This window comes from Sturnus vulgaris, chromosome 12 (assembly GCF_052056855.1).
Source record: "Sturnus vulgaris isolate bStuVul1 chromosome 12, bStuVul1.hap1, whole genome shotgun sequence".
NCBI classification, from domain to species: Eukaryota; Metazoa; Chordata; class Aves; order Passeriformes; family Sturnidae; genus Sturnus; species Sturnus vulgaris.
Genome location: NC_142254.1, coordinates 21,589,584 through 21,599,959, shown reverse-complemented (window position 1 = coordinate 21,599,959; position 10,376 = coordinate 21,589,584). Strand labels below are relative to the sequence as shown.

Genomic DNA, 10,376 nt, shown 5'->3' with positions numbered 1-10,376 from the left:
CTGCAGACAAGAGAAACAAAGCAGTAGCAATGGATGTGCTATTAGATCATTTTGAAAGCAAACTTTCCCCTGCTCATATGCTACTTTGGAGCCTCAAGAAATACAGAGCTGCAGCACTGGAGAAAGAGATCTAGGTGCAGGTACTACAGTGCAGACATTCACTATGCCTGAGGACTACAATAACCGCCACCACTCATACTGGCAATAATACACTTTTATCCCAAAAGACTTTCTGTTGCACTCTAAAGAATTGTAGAGGACTATTCTGAAATGTGCAGCTAGACTTCCTGCAGTACACTGACCAGAGTCTCACTGATTAGCCTTATGTGAAATTAATTTTTTTAGTACAAGTGAAATAGTGACTTTTGACTTTCTTAGTGCAAAACAGATTACCCAGACATTAAACTGTTTCTGTGTATTATTTGAGTTATTTCCCTCTTTATGAACATATAACTGCATTCTGAAGTGTGGACACTATATCCTGGGGAAAAAAAAGAACAAGTAGGTATCTCAAACTGTTTCTGTAACCTGGATGTATTATCCCCTTCTGCTAGATAGTCCGCTGGCCACCCTGCCAGTAGTCTCCCATAAACAGAAGTGCCCACAACCCTCAGTCCCTTTTCCAAGGCAATGTTTTAAATTTAATTTCAGCGTTCTTAATTTCTGTATCCTCTGGGTGGCAATACTGCTGCTGCCAAGTGTTAAAACCCAGCAGATGAGATGCACAAGGAAGTGTCTTCTACAGTAATTTCACTTTTCTTTTTCAGAATCCATTAATGAGCCAGTTTTTCAACTATTTAATGTGCTATATTAATACCATAGTGTTATTTTCAGTCAGAGTGCTATGCCAAGGTGTTAAAACACCTTGAAGAGCTGTAACACAGTGACACATTATGCTTTTGAAAAATACTTCTATCTAGCAACTCAATACTTTTTAAAAGACTCACTCAGCATAAAACTGAAGTGATTGGCACTGATTTCTCAAGATCTTTATTTTTCCCACTCCTTGGAACTTCAAGTGCTTAGAAAGTTTACCTTTACAGAGTTCTCTAGAAATCATTTTAATAGTTTTGCATACTACATGGGTCATCCTGTACCCATAGTTCTTAAGCCACAGTGTTTTAGGAACGTGCAATTCTGAACAGCGAATCAGCAAAAGAAGCAGAGCAGGAAGCACCAGACGAGTCATTCAGAACCCTCACGTCCCCCTCTCCCCTGTAATGTTATACACACAGTCGAGCTCATCTATTTGTACCAAGCTTTTACGTGAGCATGGAAGCTGAAGTGGAAAGGGTCCAAACCAACCTCTGTTATAATGGCTTTTTGCTCCTTGACTCTACTGGCTTCTTCTGAACATTGTTCAAGGCTGAAGACTTTGGAGAGAGGCAGTGCTTTTCCACTTCGGCACAGAACGGCTTGGCACGTCCCCACATTGGCCACCATCAGAGAAAAGTTGCTGGCTGGATCAGCCACCTCATTACGAATGTAGCAAAGGACAGCAGAGGAACCCAGCTTCTGCCCTGCCATGCCCAGCTTCCTGTTGGAGGAGAAGGTGTAGGAGGCTCCAGACTCTACTGACAGGCATTCTGGAGGGCTTCCTCACCCCACCTAACATATTGATATACCTATGCAAGTCCCACCAGGACCAGCTTGCTCACTGTCCTACCTGTGGGAGACCAAGAAGGTGTTGGACATGAACATGGTGTCAGACTGCTGTACCTCCTCCAGGAGCACATCGGCCATGGTGCACTGCAGCAAGCGTGGCAGTTCTTCGTTCTTGTCACCATCAAACATGCCATACACAGCCTCCACCCCCTCTGCAAAGCTCCCCAGTGCCAGGGATGACACACACAGCCTGTCAGAAAAGCATACAAACACGGTTAATATGGCTCCTAAAATTATCTTGTTCTCAAAACCCCAGCCATCAGGCATCGTGAGTGCCATTCTCACAGGGCAGCAAAGCCACTGTCCTGACATTCACTAGCCTGGGAGATGTACAGCTGCATTTTATTATTGCAACTCCCAAACCTTCCTTGACCACATGCAGGAGCACAACAGGCACAGCTGGCAAAAGAAAAAGCATCTTTGCAAGAGAGGGAAAAAGAGTCCAAATACACTGGGATAAGTGTGAAAATTGAGGCAAAGGGTAATATGGAGACATGAGTTACCAAGCCTTAGTAAGAGATCCAGAGAGACAATGGGATGGATGAGCTCTTGGGCAAAACAGGTTTGCTTGGGTGCTCAGCAGTGCACTCGGCCCAGCATCCTGAGAAGACAGTGTTCAGCAGACCACAATACTCACTTATTTCTTTGGCCTGCCATCTCAGCTACTCCGTGACTCCAGAAGGCAGAAGGGAGTGCCGAGTCTGCTGTGAGGGAGGGCTTAGCATCAATCTTCAGTGTAGTAATGTGACTACAGAGAGAACAGAAGTTATGCTTTTCTAGAACCTGCTGAACAGGCCTTAGGACCTTGTCCAGTCTAGAGTTTTAGTCAGCAGTCTGTGGAAAGAACTGCATCAAGGAGAGGAGTTTAAGGTCTAGGTCTTCTCGAGATGCCTGGCTGCTTATGCCAGAGACACCTGGGAAAACCTCATACCACCTGAAAAATTCCTTGTTCTGATGTTTCATATCCAGACGTTTCCCTTCCCAAAGACAATAAGTTTCAGTTGTCTCAGGCAGGGAATATTATACCCCTATGCAGTGACAAAGTACTCTCACTTTACTATCCCATTTCCTCTCCTGGCAAGGGTTACCCTTCCATGTGCAGGTCACTACTGGGTTGACATGTCAATGGCTCACCTGAAGATATCCAGTGTCTTGTGTTCTAACACCAGGTTTGCGTTTCCACTCAGATCCAGCTCTTGCAAGGCACCTGGCAGTGCCTCGGGGATTAGGATTTCAGTTAACTCATTGCAGCTCAAATCCACAAACTGCAGTAGCAACAAACAGCATGACAAAGAAAATATTCTTTTGTTGTGTCATATCATCAGTTACTCCAGTGGTCCTTACAAACGTCATACAACTCTGCTACTTATTGTATCTCACACACATGATGACATGATCTGACTTGTCAGAAGAAGAATGATTTATAAGCAACCTGCAGTAGCCATGATTCCAATACTGAAAGACTAAGTCACACCAAAGATAAAAGAAGGCCTCTATATGCACACCTGCCTAGTTATATAACACTGCCCACTGTCTCAAATGCAAGAAATCAGAAATGTCAGAGACGGGCGTAAAGGTAAATGAAATCATCTCTGATCAACTCAGAAAGGTGAGATATCTAGAATGCATATTCTGTGGCCTCTTCTTGGGTTGATCAAAGCCATAGAACCACTGAATGGTCTATGTTGCAAGGGACCTTAAAGCTCATTTTGTTCAACACATTTGACATGGGCAGGGACACCTTCCACTACAAGAGGTTGCTCCAAGACCCATCCAACCTGGCCTTGAAACTTCCACAGATGGGGCAGCCACAGCTTCTCTGGGCAACCAGTGCCAGGGCCTCCCCATCCTCACAGGATTATTATTCTTCCTAATATCCAATCTACACCTACCTTATTTCACTTTAAAACCATTCCCCCTTATGCTGTCACTCCATACCTTTGTCCAAAGTCCCTCTCAAGCTTTCTTTTAGTCACTTTAGGCAATGGAAGGATGCAATAAGGTCACTCCAGACCCTTTTCTTCTCCAAACTGAACAACCCCAAACCACTCAGCCCATTGCCACAGCAGAGGTGCTCCAGCCCTCTGATCATCTTCATGGACTCCTCTGGACCCACTCCAGCAGGTCTAAGTCCTTCTTGTGCTGAGGACCCAAGATTCAGCCCTCCAGGTGGGATCTCATCTGAGCAGGGCAGGGGGGCAGAATCTCCTCCTTACGTGCTGTCCATGCCACTGGGGATAAGCCCAGGATGTGGGGGATTTCTCGGTGCCAGCATATATGGCCAGGGCACGTCCAGCCTCTCATCCAGCAGCATCCCCAAGCCCTTCTCAGCAGGGCTGCTCTCAATCCCAGCCTGGATTGATACCAGGCACTTGGCCTTGCTGGGATCTCCTGTTCTCTCCTAGCAGTCACTCCTCATTCTATAACCCAAACTTTCCCCAGCTATCTCTTGATCTTCTCCATACAAATACCTGAATACGGGGCAAATGCAGGATTTCTGGAAAAATGCTGATTTCATTAGAGTGCGCAATAAGCGTATGAAGTAGCTTGCAGTTTGCAACCGTTGTAGGAATTGTTTTCAGTTTGTTGCCACTCAGGTTCAGTTCTTCCAAATGCTCCAGCTTACTAAGTTTGCTGAAAGGGAAACAAAAAAATACTGTCTCTTACAGACATGAACTTGTCACTTTCTGAAGCTGCAGATGAAGTAGCCATAGACACTGCCCTTTATGAGCTACTTTTCTGATTTACTGATAGGAGACCAAAAGTCATCTCCTAAGAGATGTTCTAGTAAGATGCAGGGTCCTCAAGCCTGGCTTGGATTTGTACAAGACAGACCCTTCACCATCAATGCTGAAGCTGCAAAGAAGTATCACCCATCCCCATACACACGCAACACAACTAGTTACATCCTTTGGTCCCTCTGGATGGGACCTCGACTAGGACAGGAAAACCTACAGCCAACAGTGGTACCCTGTGCCAATACCCCTTAACACACTTCTCCTCACTTTGTGTGTAGAAATGTCAAATCAAGCCAGAGAGAGAGCATCTCACTCTGGCTTTGACTCATGTAAAATCATGGGGAGGTGGCAGCTTCCTCCTAGGGAGCACTGTCTTGCCCAACAGCCTTACTAACTTACCTCGCAGGGAAAGTCAGCAGGTTGTTGTTTGCCAGATGCAAGATCCGTAGGTTTGGGTGTCCCACCAAGACAGGGATGCATTGATCTGTGAGGTTGTTATTAGTCAAGTATAGCAGCTGCAGCATGCTCAAACTCTCCTCCCCTGTACATGTGGAGGGCAAGGACTCCAGGCTGTTTGCAGATGCATTCAGGTACCTGAGGCTAACCACAGCAAGTGCAAAAATCAGACTTCACTTCATCCAAAACACTCCATTAACACTAGGAAAAGGAGCTGTACAAATGCCAGTGTGGACAGCAGTACAAGACAGGAAGCCAGGCAATACTGTAACATCCCTACATATTAAGATTTGTGAGTCTACTAATGACTTACTAGCTATGTGCACTGTGGATGCACACAGCATTTACAGTAAACAGTGAGTACTGAAAAGCCTATGGGTAATACTGGTGGAAGCAGACAACATAAAACTTTACTTAAAGAAAGGCTTATTTAAAGAAGGGCTAACTCCTGTGTGAATAGACAGTTATGAGGGACTGTCATTTGTAAAGGGTCTCTCCTGTTCTCCAATGACCTGAATCTGACTGGCTTCTTTTCTTTGCACTTGAACTTATGACTACTTTTACAGACAGAGCTCTTCAGGCAGCCTGTTTTCCAGTAATTACACAGTAACATGGACTGATTCCTTCAAATCAGCTTGATGGCTTCCCTTATGGCACCTGAATAACCCCCTCATAAAGGGCACACCTGGTTTTCTCTTATGCAAGTGGCACTTTGCAAGGACAGTCACACAGGTGCCACTTTCAGTGGCACCTCTACACTCCAAAGGATAATGCAGACAAAAGATGTTTGTTACTGACACTCACTTCAGAGCTTTGACAAAGAGCGTCTCTGGGAGTTTAGTCAACAGATTGTGCTGAAGGTCCAGCACCTCCAGTGGAATGTGTTCTAGAAGAGGTGGAAGGCTCTGCAGACGATTGTGCCCCACCATCAACTTCCGAAGACTCAAGCTTCTGAGGATCCTAGAAAGACACAGGGTATTCTATTTCACTTGGTTCATTCACCTTGACATCCAGAGAGTGGGAAAGATAGTATTTAATCCACTTAATTTGACTTTACAGCAGGGAAAAATTAAAATACACCGATCCATAAAATGTAAACAATGACAAAGCAGAAGGACACACAGGGTAAGATGACTCAGTCTCTCTGAATGCTTGGAAGAGTCTCTACATTTCCCTCTACACTACTGATGATTGGTATCTTGTGATGCAAGTTGGTGTGCATGTGCCTAGCATTCTCTCAGGCAAAGAAAGAAGTCACAAAGGAAGGCTTTAAATGCCTGTTGTCACTTGTAGGTAGAAAGAAGTGCTTACACAGTGCCAACATAAATTCAGAGCTTTAACTAGTGGCTTAGCACTCCTCTATTATTTCTGAGGCAGTAATTATTCCTTGCATAATATACTTAAAATTTGATCCCTTTAATCCATTGGATTGGCTAAAATTCTCTTCTGAGTTCTCATTATCATATCCTTGTTATGTCCTTTTCTTGCTTTTGATTTATATAGTTTTTCTGTGCCAATGACTAGAATGTCACTGCTGATCACTTCCTATGCCTCTTGCTTCAACTTCTCCAACCCATGTTCTGCATTTCTTCCTTGTTAACCACTTCTCCATTCAATTTTACTACACCATACCCTAGACACTGTGTCATTCTTCAAATCACAACCTGACCAAACACCCTTGTTAGGCTGAGAGTATGTTTATGCTTTGCTTCTTCCTAGGATAAATAACTGAAAAATTGTATTAGTTCTTGGCTCTCGTTCACTGCATTTCTACAGAAACTGAAAGGGAAAGAGGGAGAAAGGAGCTGGCTGATGGTGTACTGTGAAGGCTACATTTGAGATCAGCTGAATTGTCCCTTTGTGATAACTCCCTGTCAAAGGTAACAGACGAACTTTCTGTGGGATGATGCAAAAAGTATTAGTGTCTCACCTATGACCTGTGTTCACACACAGTATGACAGCACATATAAATCACAGCAGTATGTTCTATATCAGGTGCAAATAGCTGCAGTAGCAGCCGAAAGCACAGGACAGAATTACCTAGCCCCTATTGTTCAAAAGGCTGACCTAGAAACTGGTTCTTTCCAACATTTGAATACAGAGCATTTTTGATGCTGCATAGATAAAGTAAGTGGATTATATCTTGACACAACAAGGAATTAAGCAACTGGAATAGCACTGCTTCTCTCTTCCCAGACAGCCCATTGTAGAAGAAAGCTCATCTCTGTTTACAAAGGTTTTCTGACCTCGATGGAAGCTCCATGAGTAGGTTGTAGCTCAGATCCAAAACTTCCAGTTTCTTTGCTTCACAGGCCCAGTCTGGGACACACTGTAGTTGATTGCTGAGAAAAGCAAGTGGGACAAGCTAGAAACCAGCACTCCATATGGAAGACTCTAAATGCTGCATGAATTTAGTGACAGCCCAACCAAAAGGAACAGGCAAAAAATGAACAGCATCTGAGTTAGTCATGTGGAAGTTATCTTGTGGCTAATGCAAACTGAGCTGGTTCATGACTTGGCAGGGCATCCTATCTTACAGGTCTCAATACTGCTCCAAGGGCAGGCATAGGCAATGAAACTGGCAGCTACTCTTAATATTTGATCCACAGATCCCCCCCAGTCAGTTCAGTAAGCTGACACAAGTTCAGTGGTCCCTGCTTGGCTTTTTTTCTGATCACAGCCTACAGCTGAAGGACAGCAAAGTCACCTGAAAAGGTCATTCTGGTTCAGAGGGGCTTCTGGTCTGGGACATTTTCATTATTGTTTAGTGCTGGGCTTTGAGGGGCTTTAAAGCTCTATTGTGTTTAATTGCTCTCAAGGTGTTCAGATATTTGCTTTAAATTCTGTTGTGTATTATCACTTACTGAGAGAGTTCTAGACATGTCAGTAGGCCGGGAACCGGATAAATATTGACAGCTGTCAGACCTGATGAAGTAAAGCAAGTAAGTATGATTGCAGAGCTTCAGAGAGAAAACAGCACAGAGAAGCAGCTTAGCTATCAAATGAGACTCAGTCTTTCTTTATGGAGACTCAAGGTCTCCATTGATACTTCCCACCACAGAGTTCACACTTCATACATCTGCCATATGGCACTACAGTGTCTCATTATCCCATTTCTCCATCTGTCATGTGGAGCACCAGAACAAGAGAGAACTGTACTTTTCTTTGTGGGCACCCAAACAGATCTCAATGTTAGATGAATTCCTTGGACATAACACCACAACCTCCACACTGTTACACAGCCTGTGTACACACATGCATATGTGATCCATAGGAGCTAACCTCAGAGGACCCATCACATACTGTTTCACCACAATAACATCAGCATAAGTATTTTTTTAATGCGTGAGAGAGGGCAAAAGGCTGTTTTCCTTTGCTCCCAGGGCTTAAAGGGAAAAGGCAGGTGAAGAAGACAGAGACATACAGTTGCTGTTGGCGTACAGGGCCCGAAGGGAGAAGCCACTCAGTGTCAGCTCTCTCAGCTTATTTCGCTCGCAGTGCAGCTGCTCCAGGCTGACCAAGGAGCTCAGATCCAGATCTGTCATCTGATTGTCTCGTAAATCCATGTAAGCCACAGATTTGTTCCCCTGCAGAGTGTCAGCGGCTGCTCTCTTCAGGTTGTTCAGCCTAAACACTCGGAAATCAGTTAAAAAGTCAGAAAATAGGACACTGAACACTGGACATCAGTAAGAAGACAGAAGAAGGAAGAGGAAAGGAAGTTTTCTGGTGAAGGCTAACACCAAACGTGAGCACAATGAAATGCGTGACAAGCAACGGTGAATTTCAGGCAGTGAATACAAACAAAAACATTTCTTTTGTCTACACTGCTGTATGTAACCCGTTTTAATGATTTCTAAGTTCTTAAGAAATTCCGAAGAAAGATCCAGTCTAGAAAACAGAAAACAGGCCACAGGGCAGCTACTCTGCATGGAGATAGGAAGCTAATGCAGAGAAATAGCTACTGGACTGCCTTGCCACACACAAAAAACTCTTTGTCCCTTTCTGAGAGATCTGCAGTTGGCAGCCTGGGGAATCAGGATCATATCTCTAGGGCAGGAGGCAAAAAAGGGAAGGAGAGATCAGCGTTTAGGTACCTTGAGCTACCAAAGTAAAGAGGAAATCACAAGAGGAAACTAGAGGGCTGGGTCACATTCAGCATCTGGCACTGCTCAATGAAGCTTGCTTTTCCAAGTGGATTCTGCACACCCTCAGAAACAGAACTCCATAAAAGCTAAAGAATTGGTAAGAGAAAAAACTGAACCTAGTTTATTGCAAAATGTACCAGAAATTACAACGGCAGTTACACTATTTCACAGACACCTGCACATTTCACCCCTTACCTCAGGTCCACACTTTTGATGTGACTCATACGGTTCAGCACTGTCAGGTCCAGGGTCTCTAGCAAGTTCCCTGCCAAGGCTAGTTTGTCTAAGGTGACAAGTTTCTCACAAATTGCTGGCAGTTCACAGAAGTTATTGAAAGAAAGACCAAGACAGCTGAGCTGCTGCAGGTTTCCCATCTCTTCTGGTAAGGATGTGAGGAAATTGCCATCAAGCCAGAAGGTCTGGAGACTGCAACAGTGAAAAAGAGAAAGAAAATAATTCTGCAAAGAGGCGTGGACATCACATTTAGTATTTTCACTGAATTTTCTTGTATAGTTAGCTGGTCTCAATGTGGCTATTCTTAAAGGTACCTAACAGTTAATTTTATTCTTATACACATTAAGTTACTGAAATACTTTTATCACACATGTAATAGGCTTGGGACTTAAAGCCATGCCAAAGATTGTAAGTTAACACAAGCAAAATACAAATCAATACTTACGTTGTAAATGAAAGATATTTACTTAATTACTTGGTTTTCTACAAATAGCACAGTTTAATCACAAGTCCTAACAGTCTGTACTAACAGTCTTGCAATTAAATTTACCTAAGCTTAAGCTCTTATGCATTTGGGATAGCTACTGGGGAAAACGGACAAGGCTCCAGCAAACACTTTGAGACAAAATTTTTCAAGGGGATTGCTCAAGTATTTTAATGTTAAAATCATCTAACTGAAAAAGCAGCCAATTCTGTAGAACACAATCAAACATATCAGTGCTGACAACACTCACTAGATCCCTGTGAGAAGTTATCACAGAAAAGTTTTCTATAATAAATTAAAACTTCAATAGAAATTGCATCAGTACTGAAAATATTAAATTCAAATAATAAACGCAGAAAGACAACTCTGAAGCTGCAGAAAAATGCACACAGACTTATTTGAGAAACAATGCAATTGCCTTCAGTGCTTTATCTGCATTGAGTTTCCTCATCTGTTCTGCACCAGCAGCTGTGATGTTTTCATAGTAGTGATTAAGAGACTGCACATGTTAGTTCTTGACCTTCTGCTGGAGTCAAATTAATCATTCAGCCTCAATGGGCAAAACAAGCTGCCCTAGAATTCACACTTTCAGAAACAGCACCTGCACATCAGTAGTGCTCAGCTGAGGCACCAAGGATATTTATGATCACAGAT

At 43.5% G+C, this 10,376-nt stretch overlaps 1 protein-coding gene across 2 annotated transcripts in view; it reads right to left on the bottom strand.

The window, feature by feature from the left end:
• The window catches only part of PHLPP2 (PH domain and leucine rich repeat protein phosphatase 2), a 31,385-nt gene that overhangs the window by 5,396 nt on the left and 15,613 nt on the right, over positions 1-10,376 (bottom strand). For both annotated transcript variants that reach the window (XM_014889518.2, XM_088172184.1), the window contains 11 exons: positions 9,200-9,430; positions 8,284-8,486; positions 7,724-7,784; positions 7,106-7,201; positions 5,664-5,819; positions 4,803-5,003; positions 4,137-4,299; positions 2,800-2,930; positions 2,303-2,413; positions 1,667-1,855; positions 1,306-1,537 (listed from right to left, as the gene is read on the bottom strand). In XM_014889518.2, the coding sequence (XP_014745004.1) occupies positions 1,306-1,537; positions 1,667-1,855; positions 2,303-2,413; positions 2,800-2,930; positions 4,137-4,299; positions 4,803-5,003; positions 5,664-5,819; positions 7,106-7,201; positions 7,724-7,784; positions 8,284-8,486; positions 9,200-9,430 (1,774 nt within the window). The remainder of the gene's footprint in view (positions 1-1,305; positions 1,538-1,666; positions 1,856-2,302; positions 2,414-2,799; positions 2,931-4,136; positions 4,300-4,802; positions 5,004-5,663; positions 5,820-7,105; positions 7,202-7,723; positions 7,785-8,283; positions 8,487-9,199; positions 9,431-10,376) is intronic.